Source organism: Heloderma suspectum, chromosome 2 (assembly GCF_057233095.1).
Source record: "Heloderma suspectum isolate Gila_16-S chromosome 2, 16-S_ref, whole genome shotgun sequence".
Taxonomy (NCBI): Eukaryota; Metazoa; Chordata; class Lepidosauria; order Squamata; family Helodermatidae; genus Heloderma; species Heloderma suspectum.
Window position 1 is genome coordinate 356709383 of NC_139459.1, and position 22271 is coordinate 356731653.

General features: G+C 42.0%; 2 protein-coding genes across 2 annotated transcripts in view; both read left to right on the forward strand.

The window, feature by feature from the left end:
- LOC146355534 (vomeronasal type-2 receptor 26-like) overlaps positions 1 to 1916 on the forward strand; it is a 32644-nt gene extending 30728 nt beyond the window's left edge. The window contains exon 3 of the mRNA XM_084832574.1: positions 665 to 1916. Within this exon, the coding sequence (XP_084688700.1) occupies positions 665 to 1528 (864 nt within the window). The 3' untranslated portion in view covers positions 1529 to 1916. The remainder of the gene's footprint in view (positions 1 to 664) is intronic.
- Positions 1661 to 21077, forward strand: LOC146355535 (vomeronasal type-2 receptor 26-like). The gene is made up of 5 exons (XM_084829931.1): positions 1661 to 1690; positions 2490 to 2690; positions 3389 to 3623; positions 13282 to 13355; positions 20148 to 21077. Exons 1-5 carry the CDS (start codon positions 1661 to 1663, stop codon positions 21075 to 21077), a joined length of 1470 nt encoding a protein of 489 aa, XP_084686057.1.
- Positions 21078 to 22271: the final 1194 nt, after the last annotated feature.

Consider the following 22271-nt stretch of genomic DNA (forward strand, 5'->3'; position numbering starts at 1 on the left):
GAGAGGAGACAGAATGTTCGTATCCCCAAGCACAAATCAAAAGAAATCCTCCTTCCAGCCCAAGTTCAGTTCTGGCAGCTTCAGAGGGAAGGCTGCTCCACCTTGGGAACCACCAGAAATGGTCCAAAGAGCCCCAGATGTGGCCAGGCTTCAGGCTTCTTCCAATTCCAATGCACATCCCTACTGCATAGTATGCAGAATATATAGGACAACACCTCGGCTGGGTGTCAAGGGGCTGCAAAAGATATTGTAAGCATGAATTTCTCGATGGGGAATTCAAAATCAGCATGTGTCCTATGAATTACATCAGAAAGTCCTTTATTTCTTTGATTTGGAGGTTTAAACTTGTGTACTTAAGAGAAATATCCAACATGGGAACCCTGACAGAAATGGGTGGATGGGATGGGTATGGTGTGGGAAGGAAGGGAAAGAGGGAAAAGGGATTTGTGGGGAAACAGTGAGTGGGTTAGAAATTATAATACATGCTTAAAGGGGAGTCTAAGAGAACAAAACATTCAGGGTATATTGAAATTCAGAAAGGTCTGCTACTTTAGAGTAGTGAAGTGGTAGCCAATAGCTGCTTAGTAATAATTCTAAATTAACAAACACCTGAATTCTGACTTTAAAGGCAAGACAAAGCACCCATTTCTTTCTCTCCTTACAGGTCAGTTTTGGTGTCATCAGTCAAGTTCCAGAGCATAGAAAAAAGTCCCCTTTTTTGTACCGGATGGTCCCAAAACAAGAACCTCCTTACCTGGGGATTGTCAAACTGCTCCTGCATTTCAGTTGGACTTGGATTGGTCTCCTGGCTCGAGAAAATGACAGTGGAGAGAGGTTCTTGAGCACCTTCATCTCTGTTGTCAGAAAGAATGGGATTTGCATTGCATTCTCAGGAAGCATCCCAGTGCTGAATTGGAGAAGACTAAACTTCAACATGATTTCGAACTTAGTGGACACTCAGGTCAATGTAATTGTTTGTCCCGTGGACTCTCAGTTCATCTTTAAAATAAGAGCATTAATGCTTGTAGTTGAAATGAGAAAAAAATCAACTGTGGGGAAAGTTTGGATTGCAACAGCTTTCCCGGACCTCAGTGTAGGAGTACTAAAGGAAATCTTTGATCTCCAGCACACCCATGTTTTTTTCAGTTTTTTAATCAAGGTGCACAAAAGGACACAATATGGCAACTTTGGCCAATTAGCCCTTGCTATCACGCAGTTTGGGGAGAGAGTATTTCATTGTTTCTCTTCCAGGCATGTGTTGTCTGTGAAACTCTGGAAAAGATGCAGAGAAAAAGAGAACTGGGAGAACCTGCCCCAGGATGTGATTGGAAGGATCATATCACAAGATGCCTACAGTATTTACAATTCTATCCAGGCTGTGGCACGGACCTTACATGCTGCATGCTCGTCACAGCCAACTCAGATGGGAGTGGTGGGTGGAGACATGCTGGGATGTCCAAAGGTACAGTCATGGCAGGCATTCCTCATCTTTCATAGATTTGATGTATTTGACTTATTATATTTATAACCCACTGTGACAAAATCAGCTGCTTGTTATGTTGCTCTGTTTTGTTTTGTTGATATGAATGTGTTTAGTTTTGCAGGAAAGTATTACAGGTGAGAAGGGGTTAACTGTGAGCTGGATGGGGCTTGTGCGTGAATGGCCATTTTAGTTCTATCTGTGTTGAGGGTCAGAGAGAGTGATGTCACAGGAGGGTTTAATGCCCATTTTGATAGTTTCCTCATATGGGGTTTGGAGTTTAATAGAGCACCATCTTGGATGGGGAGGGAGGATTTAGTGGGGTAGTGAGGCAGGTTTAGGCTAATTAGCAATATCTATGAAAAAGAAATGATAACATCTATAACTCTGAAATAACATTAGTAAATAATAAATGTTTATTTCATTTTCCTGAGTTAAATCCATGTGCCAGAGCTCTGTCTTCGTTTAGGCTACCTTATTCAGAAACATATAATAGCCAGCACTCACTTCCCAATAGTATTGACATACTTGGCATTAATTGTGGCTGGGTAAAAAGTAAGCCACATCATTGGGTACAGATGACTTGGCAGTGACGTCCCTCCCCTTTAGGGTTATTATCCTAGGCATGAAGGGATAAAAGGGTAAAGCCAGAGTAAACGGAGGGGTGGATGTCACACCCACTTTTGTAATTTCTTCTCAGTAAAGACCCAGACAAGGTCTGGATGTAAACAGAACTTCACTTCATTTATAAACCCTCATTTTATAAACCCTACAGCTATTAAAATACCAAGGCCATAATATGACACAGTCCAGTTCTCATTTTTGTGTCAGATGGGATTACAGTGATCTGGGGATGGAGATTCAGTATGTGTGTCATGAAAAAATAATTACTTGGTTGGATTGAGAAACTGACCAGAACTGCCCTACTTTGCCTAATAAGAAGAAGACCATATAGAAAATAAGGGGTTTTATGTCATTCTAGCTTCACCGTTTTCTGAGAAACTTCCAGCTTTACAATACTTCCAACGATGCGGCTTCTTTGGATGAGAATGGGGATCTGGTAGCCAACTTTGATATTGTGAACTGGATGGCATTTCCAAACAAGTCAATGGCTAGACTGGCCATTGGGAGCATAGAGAGAGGGGCCACCTCAGAGATCAAGTTCACCATGGATCAGAATGCCATTCGATGGCCCAGGTGGTTTAACCAGGTGGGGAGAAACACTAGTTTCATGTGATGCCCTTCAATATCTCCTACCAGGCAATGTCTACTCTGGATTATGTCTCATTGAGTTCAGTGGGCCCTTTCCATTGAGTTCAATGGGGTTTACACCCAGGAAAGTGGGAAGAGGATTGCAGCCTGAAGCTGTATCACTTATTAGGTATTGTGTGTGATACTGAAAGCTGTACTACCTATTCCATTCATCTCTAGTGAAATAACACAGTGCGTATGAACAGAAAGGGTTTAGCATGATTTTGAGGAACCCTCAGAAGTCTGCTGTGAAGTTTGCTAGGCCAGAGGTCCCCAAAATTGTTGGGCTTGAGGGCACGTTTGAAATTTTGCAAAATACTGTGGGTGCTGTTATTGTGGACATAGCTGTACCATGACACCCATTTCACAGAAGGCAAAGTGGTGAGGCCAAAAGGCAAGTAACTCCACCATTGCCCCGTAATCCACCCCAACCTCCTGACAACCCCACACCACTGTGCGCGTTCCACCGCTGACCATTATGCATCATCGCCATCACTCCCCCCCAAGCGTGTATCACTTTCCTTTCTGTTCACTTTAGCCCACATGGGGCTAGAGACATCCTGAACAAGTAAGTTCACAGCTGAAAGATGGGCACATGGCTTTACTTTATCATTTATTTCAGTAGTGTGGGATACGGGGCCTCCTGGGTGCCAACAGGTTTCTGAAAGCATCCTTGTACCTGTGGACACCACACTGGACACCCCAGTTGTTAGACCCTTTGGTGGTAGAATAGCTCACATCTGCCTCAACCAAGACATGGGTAGTCAGATGATGAGTCCAGAGCACCACCAAGACTTGCATATTGGAAAAGTGAGGCAAGTCTGCTTGGCCTTGTCTGTCCTGGTTTATTACAACATCCAGCTGGACAAGGCTGATCAGCTGCTTCTGGGAAGTGATTAATGCCTTCTACTGAGAATGGAATCTCAGCTCTGTTTTTGCTGTCGAAATCACCTTGGACATCTTGGGAGGGAGTGACGGGGAGTTCAGCCCTGCTCATTCTCCTGAACTGGGTCAGCTGGATCAATCAACAACGATTGACATCATAGACTTCAGTATGGGTATTATGGGAAATTAAAAGTGTGGCTAGCCCAGTGCTACTTGGAGCTTGGTCACTGCAGGCAGATAGGCCCAGCGGAGGCCTTTGGCAGTGGGGAGGACCCACCATAGGACATGTTGCCCAGAGGTCCTTCAAATCTGGTTATGGCCCTGACTTTGTATGAGGCAGTTGACCAGGCCTGGTCTGGCCTGGTCTAGGGAACTGCGGATTCAGGAACAAATGCATAGTTCTCCCTGGGAACAGAACAAGGTCAGGGATAGACTGGAAAAGGGCAGAGACTCAGGAAACAAGCCAAGAACAGAATGTCCCTCAGGTGTTGCATACATGAAACAGAAGGCTTTATAAGCCTGGCCAAGTCAGCTCCACATGCATGTCGATTGTTCATTTCTGCTGAAACCTATTGCTGCTTTGTTCTGAGTTTTCTGTTTTCCACTGGAAAATAAGCTGCTGCCTTACGACAGGTCAGATTAGTTGTCAATTTATCCCATTATTGTGTACTCTTTGGGGTCTCAGGTAAAGGTCTTTCACATGATTTCTGCTCCCTGATCCTTCTGACTGAAGACAGTGCCAATTCATTATCTGAAGAGAGCCCAACATGTTTTGATCAAAGGGTCTTTGTGTGTCTAAATGCTGGTACAATGTTTAGAAACATAGATTTGGAAGGAGTAATTGAGGCCTTTGGGTCCAACCCCTGTCTAGTCTCTGCTTGAACACCTCCAGTGATGGAGAGCCCACCACCTCCCTAGGCAGTTGGTTCCATTCTCTGAGTGCTTCGATAGTTACAAGGTTTTCCTGATGGTCAATCCAAATCCTAACCCCCACACACAAATACAGCCCTCAAAAATAGGGCTGATAAACAAGGGTGATAAAATCAGGGGTGGGTCTTCCTTCTTATGCCTTTTCCAACTCTATAACTAATTTCCACTGATATTAATGAAACCTCTGAACTAACACATTTTCCTTGATGCTTCTTCTCTTCATGGCCAGACGGTGCCCTTTTCTAGATGTACCCAAAGTTGTGAGCCTGGATATGCCAAGGTGATTAAGGAAGGAGAGCCCATCTGTTGCTACACTTGTGCCCCATGTGCAGAAGGAACAATCTCTACTCAGGAAGGTAGATGACTCCTTGTCAAAAAGCTGCCATTGAACAGGGCAAACATCCACTGGCATCTCTTTTGGGAAGCTTTATTAGTCATTGGATCCTTTCTAGCTTTTTGTATCACTAACTAATATCAGAAAGTGAGTTGAAATTACCAATGTATTCACTAATTAAAATCACAAAGTAAGTTGACATAAGTATCCTGTGTTAATGCAGGAAAAGTAGCCAGCTGGAAAAGTGTTCAGTAAGAACTATGGTTCCGCCCTTTTGTGCTTTCACTCACATGTCCACTGTCCACTTTACAAAAATGCATCTGTTATGTAACATGCTCTATTTAGACCTGTGTACAAACTTGCACCCATTCTTTTTGATATAATAATTTTTATGTTATTTTTTAAAAAAGAAAAACAAAACACAACAACAACAACAACAACATAAACACACAATACACAAACAATAAAATATCTCTTAAGATTGTAAGATATCTACCTTTGGCTCCCCTTACCCAGCAAATGCTCATTATTTTTCTCTACTTCTTCACTTAGTTTTATATCATACATTGAGTTCACAGACATTATCTGATTTCTCTCCTAATTTTAACAACAACAACAACAACAACAACAAAGAGAATTAACCATCTCGAAGTTCAAAATCCACATACATACATATCATTTTTCCCTATTTCTTATACAAATTTTATAAAAGGTTTCCAATCTAACATAAATTTAGTTGTTGACCCTTCTTTAATTATAATAGTTGTTGTTTATTCATTCAGTCGCTTCCTACTCTTTGTGACTTCATGGACCAGCCCACGCCAGAGCTTCCTGTCGGCCGTCACCACCCCCAGCTCCCCCAAGGTCAAGTCCGCCACCTCCAGAATATCATCCATCCAACTTGCCCTTGGTCAGCCCCTCTTCCTTTGGCCTTCCACTTTCCCTAGCATCAGCATCTTCTCCAGGGTATCCTGTCTTCTCCTGATGTGGCCAAAGTACTTCAGTTTTGCCTTTAATATCATTCCCTCAAGTGAGCAGTCTGGCTTGATTTCCTGGAGGATGGACTGGTTTGATCTTCTGGCAGTCCAAGGCACTCTCAGAATTTTCCTCCAGCACCACAGTTCAAAAGCATCTATCTTCCTTGGCTCAGCCTTCCTTATGGTCCAGCTCTCGCAGCCATAGGTTACTATGGGGAATACCATTGCTTTCACTATGTGGACCTTTGTTGTCAGTGTGATGTCTCTGCTCTTCACTATTTTATCAAGATTTGTCATTGCTCCCCTCCCAAGAAGTAAACGTCTTCTGATTTCCTGGCTGCAGTCAGCGTCTGCAGTAATCTTTGCACCTAGAAATACAAAGTCTGTCACTACCTCCACGTTTTCTCCCTCTATTTGCCAGTTCTCAATCCAGCTGGTTGCCATAATCTTGTTTTTTTTGAGGTTGAACTGCAACCCAGCTTTTGCACTTTCTTCTTTCACCTTCGTCATGAGGTTCCTCAGCTCCTCCTCGCTTTCAGCCATCAAAGTGGTATCATCTGCATATCTGAGATTGTTAATGTTTCTTCCAGCGATTTTAACTCCAGCCTTGGCTTCATCAAGCCCAGCACGTCGCATGATGTGTTCTGCGTACAGGTTGAATAGGTAGGGTGAGAGTATACAACCCTGCCGTACTCCTTTCCCAATCTTAAACCAGTCCGTTGTTCCGTGGTCTGTTCTTACCGTTGCTATTTGGTCGTTATACAGATTCCTCAGGAGGCAGACAAGATGACTTGGTATCCCCATACCACCAAGAACTTGCCACCATTTGTTATGATCCACACAGTCAAAGGCTTTAGAATAGTCAATAAAACAGAAATAGTTGTTTTTCTGAAACTCCCTGGCTTTCTCCATTATCCAGCGGATATTGGCAATTTGGTCTCTAGTTCCTCTGCCTTTTCTAAACCCAGCTTGTACATCTGGCAATTCTTGTTCCATGAATTGCTGGAGTCTACCTTGCAAGATCTTGAGCATTACCTTACTGGCGTGTGAAATAAGTGCCACTGTTCAATAGTTTGAACATTCTTTGGTGCTTCTAGGGATGTCAGAGAATTCCGCCACGGATCTCGGGGAGGCCGAATGCCAGCACATTTGGTCTCCAGAAATCAGTGGCGGAATGGCCTGCCCCCCCGCCCCCCCCCCCAGGATGAGACTTTACTTGGGCGGATCTTCCTGGCGGCGGCAGCGGCTCCAGCGGCAGCTCCAGCGGCGGCTCCGGCAGTGGCTCCGGCGGCGGTTCAGCGGTGGTTTGGCGGTGGTTCGGTGGCTGCGGCAGCCGGTCTTCTGACCGGCTGCCGCCGCCACCATTTCCAGTTAAAAGAAACAAAAAACAAAAAAAAGTGATAGGCTACGTAAAGATTTACGTAGCCTATCATGGCTAGATTTTTAAAAAACACCATGATAGGCTACGTAAATGTTTACGTAGCCTATCACGGCTGATTTAAAAGAAAAAAAAAACGCCTGTACGCAAATGCTACGCTATTTGCGTTCCCCTTATTTTCGCCGTCTTAGTCTACGTAAACATTTACGTAGACTAAGACGTGCCAAAATAAGGAATGTAAATGGCGGCACCCATGGGCACCGCCATTTGCGTACACGCGTTTTTTTTCTTTTAAATCAGCCGTGATAGGCTACGTAAACATTTACATAGCCTATCACGGCTGACTGCAGGGACGCAAATGGCGGCTACGGCCGCCGCCATTTGCGTCCCTGCTAGCCAGCGGCCGGATGTCCGGCCACTGGAGGAACCGGCCGGCGGCTCCGCAGAATCCCTGTGGAGCAGAGCCGGCCAGCCAGGATTCCGGGGAAAGGGACGGAACGCCTCACCACCCGACCATTAGCATAATCCCCGAAAGGTAAGTGATTTTCGTACATCCCTAGGTGCTTCCCTTTTTTGGTATGGGGATATAAGTTGATCTTTTCCAATCTGTTGGACATCCTTGTGTTTTCCAAATTTGCTGGCATATGGCATGCATCACCTTGACAGCATCATCTTGCAAGATTTTAAACAGTTCAGCTGGGATACTGTCGTATACTGCTGCCTTGTTATTAACAATGCTTCTTAAGGCCCATTCAACCTCACTCTTCAGGATGTCTGGCTCTAGCTCACTGACCACACTGTCAGATCTATCCCCGATATTATTACCCTTCCTATACAGATCTTCTGTATATTCTTGCCACCTTTTCTTGATCTCTTCTGCTTCTGTTAGGTCCTTGCCATCTTTGTTTTTATCAGACCCATTTTTGCCTGGAATTTACCTCCGACGTTCCTAATTTTCTGGAAGAGGTCTCTTGTCCTTCCTTTTCTATTATCTTCTTCCGCTTCTGCGCATAGCTTGTTTCAAAATAATTCCTTCTATCTTCTGGCTAACCTCTGGAATTATGCATTTAATTGGGCATATCTCCCCCTATCACTGTTGCCTTTTGCTTTCCTTCTTTCTTGGGCTGCTTCCAGTGTCTCAGCAGACAGCCATCTTGCCTTCTTGGTTTTCTTTTTCTTTGGGATGTTTTTTGTTGCCACCTCCTGAACAATGTTGCGAACTTCTGTCCATAGTTCTTCCAGGACCCTATCTACTAAATTTAGTCCCTTAAATCTATTCTTCACCTCCACTGCATATTCATGAGGAATATTAGTGAGCTCATATCTAACTGATCTGTGGATCTTCCCTATTCACTTTAGTCTGATTAGGGATGGCGGAGAATTTCTCCCCGAATCTTTGGGGGGCCGAGTGCCAACGCATTCGGGCCCCCAAAATCGCTGGTGAAAATCTCCACCACCCCGCCCCCCCCGGGATGGGACTTTTACATAGATTTACGTAAAGATTTACGTAGACTACGGCGAAAATAAGGGCAACGCTATTTGCTTAGGGATGTACGAAAGGGACTTACCTTGTCCCGCGGCTTGCTTCACCGTGGGGGGGAGGCGCTTCGCTTCTCCCCCGGAAATTCAGGCCGGGGGGGAGACGCCCCGCCTTGCCCGGCCAAAATTCAGGCTGGGGAGAAGCGCCCCATCTCCCCGGCCGCAAAAGAAAAAGTGGGGGGGGGGAACCCATGATAGGCTACGTAACGATTAACGTAGCCTATCACGGCTAGATTTCCAAAGTCAGCTGTGATAGGCTACGTTAATCCTTATGTAGCCTATCATGGGTGACTTTGAAAAAAAAAAAGCGCATACGCAAATGGCAGCGCCCTATGGGCACCGCCATTTGTGTTCCTTATTTGGTCCCGGTAGTCTACGTAAAGATTTAAGTAGACTACGGCGAAAATAAGGGCAACGCTATTTGCTTAGGGATGTATGAAAGGGACTTACCTTGTCCCGCAGCTTGCTTCGCAGTGGGGGGGAGGCGCTTCGCTTCTCCCCCCGAAATTCAGGCCGGGGGGGGGAGGTGCCCTGCCTTGCCTGGCCGAAATTCAGGCCGGGGGGGAGGCACCCCGCCTTGCCCGCCCGAAATTCAGGCTGGGGAGAAGCACCCCGTCTCCCTGGCCGTGAAAGAAAAAGTGGGGGGGGAACCCCATGATAGGCTACGTAACGATTAATGTAGCCTATCACGGCTAGATTTCCAAAGTCAGCCATGATAGGCTATGTAAAAAAAAGACTTTGAAAAAAAAGAAAAGAAAAGTGTGTATGCAAATGGCGGCTATTTGCGTTGCCCTTATTTTCGCCGTAGTCTATGTAAATCTTTACATAGACTACTGGGGCCAAATAAGGAACGCAAATGGCGGTGCCCATAGGGCGCTGTCATTTGTGTACGCGCTTTCCCCCCCCCCCCAAAGTCATGATTAACGTAGCCTATCATGGCTGACTTTGGAAATCTAGCCATCATAGGCTATGTTAATCGTTACGTAGCCTATCATGGGTTTTTTTTGTTTTTGTTTTACTTTACTTTGTAATGACGGAAGACTGGCTGCCGCCCCCACCCCTGATGAAAAGCCGACGAACTGCCGCCAGGACCCACTGCCGGGAGGGACATTCGCCAAAGGTAAGTCCCATCCCGGGGGGGGCGGAGAATTTCACCACCGATTTTGGGGGGCCGAATGCATTGGCACTCGGCCCCCCGAAGTTTCGGGGAGAAATTCTCGGCCATCCCTACCTGGGAATTCCATCTTCCAGTGGTATACTGACATATCTCTGGTTGTACTGATCCATTTAGTTTTCATGGCAAGAATACTGGGATGGGTTCCTGTTCCCTTCCCCAGGGATCTTGTTTAGTCTGACCTCTCTGCCATGACCTTCCTGTCTTGGGTGTCCCTTCACGGTTTAGCTCATGACATCATTGTGGTGCTCAAGCTCCAGCACTACGACAAGGTAACGATCTCCTTTGCTGAAGAATTATAATAGTAAGTTTTGCCATCTCTGCCAGCTCCATCATTTTCATGATCCCCTCCATCACAGTTGATATTGTTTCATTCTTCCACTTTTGTGCATACAATAACCTTGCAGCCATTGTCATATAGAGAAAGAGGGTTCCCCCCTTCTGTTTTACATGTTTATCTGTTAATCCTAATAAAGACGTTTCTGGCTTTAGTTCTATAGTACTCTTTAATCTTCTTTGAGCTAAACACTGTATTCATATCCAAAATATTTTAGCTTTTTTACAAGTCCACCATAAATGATAAAACATTCCCTCTTGATCTTCACGTTTCCAACATTTTCCAGAAACACCTTTATATGTTTTAGACAATTTAAACGGTGACATATACCATCTATACATCATCTTATAAAAATTCTCCTTAAGACTTGTACATAAAGTAAATTTTAAATCTTTTCCCCACATACTTTCCCACTCTTCTATTGATATATTATGACCCACATTTTCTGCCCATTTTATCATACAATCTTTTAGTTGTTCATCCTCGGTCTCATACCTTAACAGTAATTTATACAGTTTAGCAATAACATGTTCATCATTTGTACACAGTGCTGTTTCAAACTCAGATTCTGTTTGTTCAAATCCACCATTTTTCTCATCTATTTTAAACCTTTCTTTAATTTGCAAATATGAGAACTGCTGACAGACATGACCTTCTTCCAAGAAGCTTTCCCTTGATTTTAACTAATATTCTCCTTGTGACAGTTCCAGTAAATATTATATCTTATCCATTTATGCGTGCTATCAAATTCTCTTCTATGCATTGCTTCTTGTGAAGGTAACCAGCATTGTATTTTTTGATAGAATCTTTATTTATATTTATTCTAAATTCTTAATACAGCCCTTCTTATATAATGATTATTAAAATCTACATTCACTTTTGTTTTATCATACCACAAATAACCATGCCACCCATAATTCATGCCCTTCTAGTTCTTAAAGTCTTCTATTTTTCAATGTCACCATTCCTTCATCCACATCAAGCAGCAGGCAGAAAAATAGGTTTTAAAATCTGGTAATCCCAAACCACTTCTTTCCTTCGTATCTGGTAAAATTTTTATTTTAACTCTTGGTTTTTTTGCTTGCCATATAAACTTGGTTATATCTCTCTGCCACTACTTCAAAGGTAAATCTGATGTAATAATGGGTATCATTTGAAACAAAAATAACATTCTAGGTAATACATTCATTTTAGTCATTGCAATTCTTCCCAAAGGTGATAGTTGCAATTTTTCCCATTTTAATAGGACTTGTTTGATTTCATTCCACACTTTAACCTAGTTATTTTGAAAAAGCATACAATTCATATTTGTCAAAAAGACTCCCAAATATTTTACTTTCTTTTCAATATGGAAGGCAGTCTTATCCATAAACTTTTTTTCCTTGAACATTCATATTATTTGTTAACATTTTTGTAGGGTTGGCAGAGAATTTCTCCCCAAAACTTTGGGGGGCCGAGCGCCAACATGTTCGGCCCCCTGAACAAGTTTCGGGGAGAAATTCTCCGCACACCCCCCGCCCCCCACACACCCCTGGGACGGGACTTACCTTTGGCGAATGTCCCTCCCGGCGGTGGGTCCAGCCGGCGGTTCGGCGGGTCTTCATCCAGGGCGGGAGGCTATTTGCGTTGCCCTTATTTTCGCCGTAGTCTACGTAAAGATTTACGTAGACTACAGTGACCAAATAAGGAACGCGAATGGCGGCTCCCTATGGGGGCCGCCATTTGCGTACGCGCTTTTTTTTTTTAAGTCACCCGTGATAGGCTACGTGACGATTAACGTAGCCTATCATGGCTGACTTTGCAGATCTAGCCGTGATAGGCTACGTTAATCGTCACGTAGCCTATCATGGGGGCGTGTTTTTTTTAAAAAAAAACTGTTTAGTTCGCGGCCGGGTGAGGCGAGGCGCCTCCTCCCCGGCCTGAATTTCGGCCGGGTGAGGCGGGAAGCCTCCCCCCCAGCCTGAACTTCACGGGGGGAGCAGCGAAGTGCCTCCCCCCCACCACGAAAAGCTTCGAGGACAGGTAAGTGACTTTTGTCCATCCCTACATTTTTGTTTTCTGTTTATTAACATTGAACCCTGCCACTGTTCCAAATTCTTTTAATTTTTTCATTAAAATTTAAATTCCTTTTAAGGTTCTTCCAACATAAATACCAAGTCATCTGCAAAATCCCTCAGGTTATATTTCTCCTTTTTAATCTTTATTCCTGTAATTTGATCATCTTGTCTTATATGTCTGTTCAATAATTCTAAAACTAATATAAACAGTAGCAGTGACAATGGGCAATCTTGTCTTGTTCCTCCTTGTATCTCACAAGGTTTACTCAAATCCCCATCTATAATTATTTTTGAGTCTTTTGATCGGTATATACCTATTTCACCCATTTTGTGAAGTTTTCTCCAAAGCCCAGTTCTTCTAAAGTCTTAATTTAAAATTTCCAGTTGAGATTATCAAATGCTTTCTCTGCATCTAAAAAGATCAGAGCTGCTTGTTTTTCTGGATGTTTTTTCCAAATATTCCACCACATTCAAGACCGTTCTTACATTATCTTACATTATCTTTCATGTGTCTCCTTGGTAAGAAACCACTTTGGTCCTCATATACAAACTCCTGCAATATTTTCTTGAGCCTTTCTGCCAAAATTGTTGCAAATGTCTTATAGTCATTGTTCAATAATGAGATTGGTCTGTAGTTTTTTGTTGAGGTTAAATCCTGTCCTTCTTTAGGTATTAATGTTATATATGCTGTTTTCCATGTTTCCGGTATCTCCCCCTTTTCTAAAATACTGTTCATCATATTTTTCAATGGTTGTAAAATTTCTTCTTCACACTTCTTATAATATAATCCTGATAGTCCAAATGGTCCCAGAGTTTTTCCCAATTTATTTATTTTTATTGCTTCCACCATTTCATGGGCCATTCATCATTTGTTTTTGTTCCTTAGTAATTTTTGGTAGGTTTTGTTTATGAATATATTTATCCATTAATTCTGGGGAGATATCAATACAAATTTGAATGATATTGATAAAAGGCTTTCTGAATTGCCACATTATCAGTTAATTCTAATCCACTTTCACTTATTTTCACAATTGTTTTCTTTTCTTTTTCCTTTCTAAGTTTATAGGCCAACCTTCTTCTTGGTTTATTAGCAAATTCAAAATTTCTTTGTTTTGCAAAGTTTTTTTTTTTTTACATATCCTGAACTGTTAACATTGACAATTGTTGTTGGAGTAATTTAATCTGTCAGAGGACACTTGCCTTTCCTGTTTTTTTTTTCTTTAGGAATTCTTCTTTCTCCTTTATCTGTTTTAGAATATTTTGTACCTTCTCTTCTCTTTTCTTTTTCAGTTGCATGTTTTGTTCTGCAAAAAACTCTCTGACATAGGCCTTACTTGCATCCCATACTGTACGGATATTTGTTCCCTTGTCCAGATTCAATTCAACAAATTATCTCAATTTCTTTTTAGTGTCATCCACAATACTTTTATTTTGAAATATCATTTCATTCCATCTCCACCTAAAAGTAGTGCTTCTTTTCACATATGACATAGATATAGGGTTATGGTCTGAAAATGATCTTGGTAGAACTTATATTTTGCCAATCTTTGTAACAAGCTCTTTAGTTGTCAAAATCATATCAGTCCTTGAAAAAGATTTATGTCTTTCTGAAAAATATGTATATATTTTTGTGTTTCCATTTTAATCTCTCCATACATCTTGTTGTTGTTGTTCAGTCATTAAGTCGTGTCCGACTCTTTGTGACCCCATGGACCATAGCACGCCAGGCCTTCCTGTCCTCCGTTCTCTCCCAGAGTGTGCTCAAGTTCATATTCATTGCATCGGTAATGCTATCTAGCCATCTCATCCTCTGCCGTCCCCTTCTCCTTTTGCCTTCAGTCTTTCCCAGCATCAGTGACTTTTCCAGTGACTTTTCTCTTCTCATTTGGTGGCCAAAATATTTGAGCTTCAGCTTCAGGATCTGTCCTTCCAATGAGCACTCAGGGTTGATTTCCTCTAGGATTGACTGATTTGACCTCCTTGCAGGCCAGGGAACTCATAAGAGTCTTCTCCAGCATGACAGTTCAGAAGCATCAATTGTTCGGCGCTCAGCGTTCCTTATAGTCCAACTCTCAAAGCCATACGTTACTACTGGGAAAACCATAGCTTTGATTATGCAGACCTTTGTTGGAAAGGTGATGTCTCTGCTTCTTCCTATGCTGTCTAGGTTTGCCATAGCTTTCCTCCCAAAGAGCAAGCGTCTTTTAATTTCATGGCTACAGCCACCATCTGCGGTGACCTTGGAGCCCAGGAAGATAAAATTTGTCATTGCTTCCATTCCTTCCCCTTCTATATGCCAGGAAGTGATGGGGCCAGATGCCATGATCTTCGTTCTTTTAATGTTGAGTTTCAAACCAGCTTTTCCACTCTCCTATTTAACCCTCAGCAAGAGGCTTGAGATCCTCTTCACTTGCTGCCATTAGGGTGGTATCGTCTGCATATCTGAGGTTGTTGATAATTCTCCCAGCAATCTTAATTCCGATCTGTGTTCATCCAACCCGGTGTTTCTCATGATGTACTCTGCTATAAGTTAAATAAGCAGGGCGACAATATACAGCCTTGTCATACTCCTTTCCCAATTTTGAACCAATCGGTTGTTTCATGTCTAGTTCTTACTGTTGCTTCTTGACCCTCGTACAGGTTTCTCAGGAGACAGGTAAGGTGGTCTGGTACTCCCATCTCTTTAAGAATTTGCCACAGTTTGTTGTGATCTACACAATCCAAGGCTTTAGCATAGTCAATGAAGCAGGAATAGACGTTTTTCTGGAATTCTCTTGCTTTCTCCATGATGCAGCGAATGTTGGTGATTTGATCACTAGTTCCTCTGCCTCTTCGGAACCCAGCTTGTACTTCCAGTAATTCTCGGTTCACATGCTGCTGAAGCCTAGCTTGTAGGATTTTGAGCATCACCTTGCTGGCATGTGAAATGAGCACAATTGTGCGGTAGTTTGAACACTCTTTGGCGTTGCCCTTCTTTGGAATTGGAATGTTAACTGACCTTTTCCAGTCTTGTGGCCACTGCTGAGTGTTCCAAATTTGTTGGCATATTGAATGCAGCACTTCAACAGCATCTTCTTTTAGGATTTTAAATAGCTCAGCTGGAATACTGTCATCTCCGCTAGCTTTGTTGTTACTAATGCTTCCTAAGGCCCACTTGACTTCACTCTCGAGGATGTCTGGCTCAAGTTCAGTGAGCGCACTCTCATGACTATCAGAGACATTAAGATCTTTCCTGTGTAGTTCTTCTGTGTATTCTTTCCACCTCTTCTTAATCTCCTCTGCTTCTGTTAGGTCCCTGCCTTCTTTGTCCTTTATCATGCCCATCTTTGCACAAAACGTTCCCTTGAGATCTCCGATTTTCTTGGAAAGATCTCTAGTCTTTCCCATTCTGTTGTTTTCCTTGATTTCTTTGCATTGTTCATTTAAGAAGGCCTTCTTGTCTCTCCTTGCTATTCTCTAGAACTCTGCATTCAGTTGGATATATCTTCCCCTTTCTCCCTTGCTTTTCGCTTCCCTTCTTTCCTCAGCTACTTGTAAAGCCTCATCAGACAGCCACTTTGCTTTCTTGCATTTCTTTTTCTTTGGGATGGATTGAGTTGCTGCCTCCTGAACAATGTTACGGACCTCCGTCCATAGTTCCTCAGGCACTCTGTCTATCAGGTCTAATCGCTTAAATCTATTCCCCACCTCCACTGTATATTCATAAGGGATATGATTTAGGTCATTTAGGTTTAGTGGTTTTCCCTACGTTCTTCAATTTAAGCCAAAATTTTACAAGAAGCAGGTCATGGTCTGAGCCACAGTCAGCTCCTCCAGGTCTTGTTTTTACTGACTGTATAGAGCTTCTCCATCTTTAGCTGCAAAGTACATAATCAATCTGATTTCGATACTGACCATCTGGTGATGTCCATGTGTAGAGTCGCCTCTTGTGCTGTTGGAAAAGCGTGTTTGCTGTGATCAGCGTGTTCTCTTGACAGAACTCTATTAGCCTTTGTCCTGCTTCATTTTGTACACCAAGGCCATGCTTGCCTGTTATCCTGGTAATTTCTTGACTTCCTACTTTAGCATTCCAATCCCCTATGATGAAGAGGACATCTTTTTTTGGTGTTAGTTCTAGAAGGTATTGTAGGTCTTCATAGAACCGGTCAACCTCAGCTTCTTCGGCATCAGTGGTTGGGGCATAGACTTGAATTAATGTGATGTTGAATGGTTTGCCTTGGATTCATACTGAGATCATTCTATCATTTTTGAGATTGTACCCCAGTACTGCTTTTCCCACCCTTTTGTTGACTATGAGCGCTACTCCATTTCTTCTAAGGGATTCTTGCCCACAGTAGTAGATACGATGGTCACCTGAATTAAATTTGCCCATGCTTGTCCATTTTAGTTTGCTGATTCCCAAGGTGTCGATGTTCAATCTTGCCATCTCATGTTTGACCACCTCCAGCTTACCTTGATTCATTGATCTGACATTCCAGGTTCCTAAACAATATTGTTCTTTACAGCATCGGACTTTCTTTTCACCACCAGACACATCCACAGCTGAGTGTCCTTTCGGCTTTGGCCCAGCTGCTTCACTCTTTCTGGCGCTACTTGGAAATTCCCTCTGCTCTCACCCAGTAGTGTATTGGACACCTTCCAACCTGAGGGGCTCATCTTCCAGCGTCATATCTTTTGGCCTTGTGATACGTTCCATGGGGTTTTCTTGGCAAGAATACTGGAGTGGGTTGCCATTTCCTTCTCCAGTGGACCACATTTTGTCAGAACTCTCCACCATGACCTGTCCATCTTGGGTGGCCCTGCACAGCATAGCTTATGGCTTCACTGAGTTATGCAAGCCCCTTTGCCACAATAAGGCAGTGATCCATGAAGGGTCTCCATACATCTACTAAACCAAATTGTCCATCAATTCAAAAAAGCTTTTAGGGAATTTCCCTTGATTACTCTTCATTTTTCTGTCTGATAGTCTATCAATTTGAGGTGTAATTACCCAATTCCAATTTCCCATTAAACACCGCAAGTCAAAAGTTAGATCCATGATTTTGGATAAGAGATCCTCACAAAATTCCGCTTTGTGGTCATTAGGTGCATAAACCCCTAAAATCAATGTTGATACACCATGGAGTGTAATTTTAACTCCCACAAAACAACGTTGTTCATCTGACAATACCAATTCCGGTCCCAAATGTGGCTTAATATATAAACCTACTCCATTTTTCTTTTTTCGGCTTGCAGTTATATTTTGCAATGAAGTTCGGCTTCACCTAATTTTTTATTAATTAAATATTTGGTATCTTCTTTCTTAATAAGAGTTTCTTGTAAGCATATTATATCTTGTTTCAATTTTTGCAAATAGTAAAATATTTTCTTTCGTTTTTGAGGACATTTGCCCCATTAATGTTCCAAGTTAAAAATTCGCAATCCATTAAGAAAAAGAAGAAAAAATATTAAGGTACATTCTTAATCTCCACCTGTTGCACCCTGAGTGTTGTCTTCTTCTTGTACATCATGTTGTAGGTCTGTCCAATCTTTTCCATAAGTTCGAAGGAACTCTCTTGCTTTTTGAACTGAGTTCAACTTAAATCTCCGTTCTCGGTAAGAAAAGACCACACCTTCTGGGAATTCCCATCTAAACATGATCTTTTTCTGTTGTTCTTAAAAATGCATAATCTCTCCTTTTCCTCAGAAATCTTCCAGGAATTTCTTTCATGATGATAATCTCTTTGCCCACCATCTTCAGTTTAGTTTTATAGTGCTTTTGGATAATTGAATCCCTTGCAGTTTTCTTTACAAAATGGACAATAATATATCTGGGTAGACCTTTGTTTTTTGCATATGTCGACTTCTATAAGCTCTATCTATTTCCATTTCCATGGTTTTCTCTTCTTTACTCAAAAAGGCTGCTATAGACTTTACCAATTCCGTTCTGAGGTCAGGTTCTGCACTGCCATAACTTTCTGTGACCCCTCTAAAATGTAACGAGCTTTCCTTGTTGTTAAGCTCAAACCAAGCTAAGGCATTCTGCTCACGTTCTAACTCTGTAGTTACGATTTCTGTATTATTTTCCAGTACTTCCACTCTGTTCGTCATTATTTTAAATTCTTCTGTTCTTTGATTTAATGAATCATCTAATTTCTTAAGTTCTTGTCTCAATTCTTCCTTCATGTCTTTAACCTCCTCCTTTACTTCCAATACTTGCCTTCCCATCCATTTTTCTGTACGTTGTTCAAAAGTGCCCATCCTTTGTTTTATGCGTAGTTCAAAAGCCTCCATCATTTTGCTTATAGCATCTATAATATTCTGTATTTGTTCATCCAAGGCCATCTTTTGTATATCTTGCTTCTGCTCAGGTACCTCTTCCTTGCTTATAGGTCTTGCTTTCACCGATAATTTCGTAGCTCCCATCAGAGTCTCTTTTAGAGAGCCTTTCCTGGATTTCGTATTTCTACTTAATTGTTCTGTAGATATCCCCCAGGTATTGTCTCTACTACGAGTTATTCTGATATCATTTGCTGGTTTATCCAAATTCATAGCACGCATTCAATTATCTTCTTCATTACTTCCTTTATAAATTAATCTATCTGGATATCCACTAAACTATTGATCCTCCAATGCCAAAAGAAATCTCTCTCAGTATCAAAAGGAGAAAAAGAAATTAAGAAAAAGAACATGAAAAGAAGAAAGATTTGTCATAAGCTTCTGATTTTTTTAACATCCAACAGGTGTCAGCAATTCCCCTTCTTTAATAAATGTCACTCAGTGAGCCCACAAGTTGATATCATTCCAGCATGTTCCAGGCTTTCTGCCAAAAATTTATTTATTTTGACTTTGTCGTTTTCTCAAGGTGATGCAGAAGAAAAAAGCAACTGGACAAAATCATAGCTTTCAGCCATATAAATTCAAACATTAAAACCTTCAAACAATGATTTAAAGAAATAGAAAGTCAATTAGACCGTAATACTTATTCAAAAATGCAAACAGTCTTAGTACTCTCTCTTTTTTCTTCTTTTGAAAGGACCTCTTGAGCTAAATTCACTTGGTAAAAGTTTGCAACTCCTTGATTTTAATTTTAATTCAGGTTAGATTTATACAACTGCCTTACTTTTGCTTTTTGCTGTGCAAGTGGTGCTTGCTGGTAGCTTAAGTTTCCATATACCATCTGAGATTGGAGATCGCCCATCCTTATATTCTCTTAATTAATTAAGAATTTCAAAACAGTATTTTAGTAGGTGATTATCTCCAGCGACTGACCTTAGTTTTGAGCCCCTTTGCATCCTCTGAAAAGGCAGCTATTCTTCTAAGATTTCATCCAGAAGGTACTGCAGGCTTCCCCTTTATTTTCCAGGTGGGGAAAAAACGGTTTCTCAGCCTTTTCACAGCTGTTTGAAAGAAGTGACCTGTGGAGCCCCACAAGTCACTGCCAGGACGACATGGCTCCTTACCGGAAGTCGAAACTCGCACACATTCTAATGAGTGTCACACACCCGCTTATGAGGAATCTTTAGATATTGGCAGTAGAGTGTCTATGGCTAAGAAGGCGATTCCCACCCAGAGGTACACAGTCAGACAGTTTTGGAGAGGATAATGCCACAATGACACATTTATTCAGGTTTGTGATTACCTCAATAAATGATGAGGTTTTTTAAAGCTGGAGCTGTCACCACATATAGTAGCAATGAATTTTGAAATGAGCCTCTTCTCAGTCTCATTTCACATCATTAGTTCAAGCCCTCCCCCAAATCTCTGACTTCACCTTGTCTTGTGGCATATAAGCTGTAATTGATGGCAACTAAATTCTTGTAATGCTGCTCTTCTTCTTTTCAGATGCAGCCCATTGCAACAAGTGTCCAGATGATGAGCATCCAAACAAGGACCGAGATCAGTGTGTTGCTAAGCTTATAAACTTCCTGAACTACAAAGAAACTTTGGGGATCATCCTAGCTCTCTTTTCCCTTTTCTGGTCCCTAACCACTGGTCTACTTTTAGGAATCTTCATTAAATACCGAGAAACTCCAGTAGTCAAAGCCAACAACCGTGACCTCACCTACATGCTCCTCATCTCCCTCCTGCTTTCCTTCTTGTCCTCCTTCCTATTCATCGGTCAGCCCATGAAAGTGACTTGCCTTCTCCGACAAACTGCCTTCAGCTTCATCTTCTCAGTTGCCATTTCTTCTTTGTTGGCAAAAACCCTCACGGTGGTGGTAGCATTTATGGCCACAAAGCCAGGGAACAAGATGAGGAAATGGCTGGGGAAGAGTTTGGCAAACATGATTGTCATTTCTTGCTCTGGTGTTCAAGTGGGCATCTGCATTCTCTGGCTGGGAATCTCTCCTCCATTTCCAGATTCTGACATGCATTCCCAACATGGGGAGATCATCCTGCAATGTAACGAAAGTTCTGTCATCCTGTTTTATACCGCTCTTGGCTACATGGGCTTTCTGGCTGCCATCTGTTTCACCGTAGCTTTCCTTGCTAGGAAGCTGCCTGGGGCATTCAATGAAACCAAGTTGATCACCTTCAGCATGTTGGTGTTTTGCAGTGTTTGGGTGTCCTTTGTGCCAACATACCTGAGTACTAAAGGGAAATACATGGTAGCTGTGCAGGTCTTCTCTATCTTGGCCTCCAGTTTGGGGCTATTGGGTTGCATCTTTATCCCCAAATGCTACATTATTGTATGGAGGCCAGATCTAAATAAAAAAGAGCATCTGGTGATGAAACTTAAAAACAACATCTGAAATTTCACTACAGATTTTTTGTAAAGCAGGAAATAATGAAAGCAATGTACCGGCCCTGGCAGTGAAGGACATTTAGATGCTATTCTAGCCACTCTCTATCTTCTCAGTGTACCTAAGAAAATACTTAGGCTTTGAATAGTGATGAATGAATAATGAAAATAGATGGACATTTCATTGTAAAGATTTCCATTTCCTTTGTGCCAGCCTACCTGCACATGAAAGGGAAATATATGGTAACTGTGTAGGTGTTCTATATCTTTCCCAACATTTGGGGGTTATTGGGTTGTATCTTCATCCCCAAATGCCAGTTCTGAATAAAAAAAGTGGATCTAATACTGAAACTTTGAAATGGCATCTAATTTTTAGTACATATTTTGTTCAGCATGGTGGCAATAAAACCTATGTACCTTGCTTGGGTAACCAAACAAGTTTTGAATGATAACCACTGAACAATGAGTAAGCTGAAATGCCACAGACCATTTTCTTTTATAGATTGTAGGTTAAAGTGAACTTTTCTATGTTATATTCTCATCTCTCCATGTACATAGTAGTACCTTCCAAGGTGATGTAGCATGCTAGATGTCAGACTTTTAGGTATAAAGGATATTGGGAAGAGGAGTGAAATACTATTTTTTGTAAATGTTTACGTATTTTTTGTTAAGGCGGCAATTCCCCACGTAACTTCCATAATAATTGTTTTTTCGTAAATATTTGTTTTTTCCATTGGCCGAAATTGACCCCCACGTAACTTCTGCCACACTTGCCACTGCCATGATTTTTTCCCTTGGCCAGAACTTTCCTGCAATTTTCATAATTGGGTACGTATTTTTTCCCATGGCCAGAATTTTTCCCGCCCCCTGTGCACTCCGCCGCTGTCTTGCTTTCTCGGACAGGCACTGTGATTTTTTTTTAATTTCTGAGTATTTCTGGTTGATATTCCTCGCATTTACTGTTCTTGTTAACCTCAGAAAACCCAGCATCTCCCAAATAATAAAAAAGGGGCTGTAGCTCCGTTTCCGCAAAATCTGTTATAAACTTCCTGCTAACTTCCTGAATGTCCTGTGCATCTGCATGTGCATGGTGGTGGTTGTCTGGTAATTGTGTGTGTAGTTGAGTGGTGGTTGTGTGTGTGCGTGGTTGTCTGGCTTATGTGTGTAGTTGAGTCATAGTTATGTGCTCTTTGGACTTTGGACT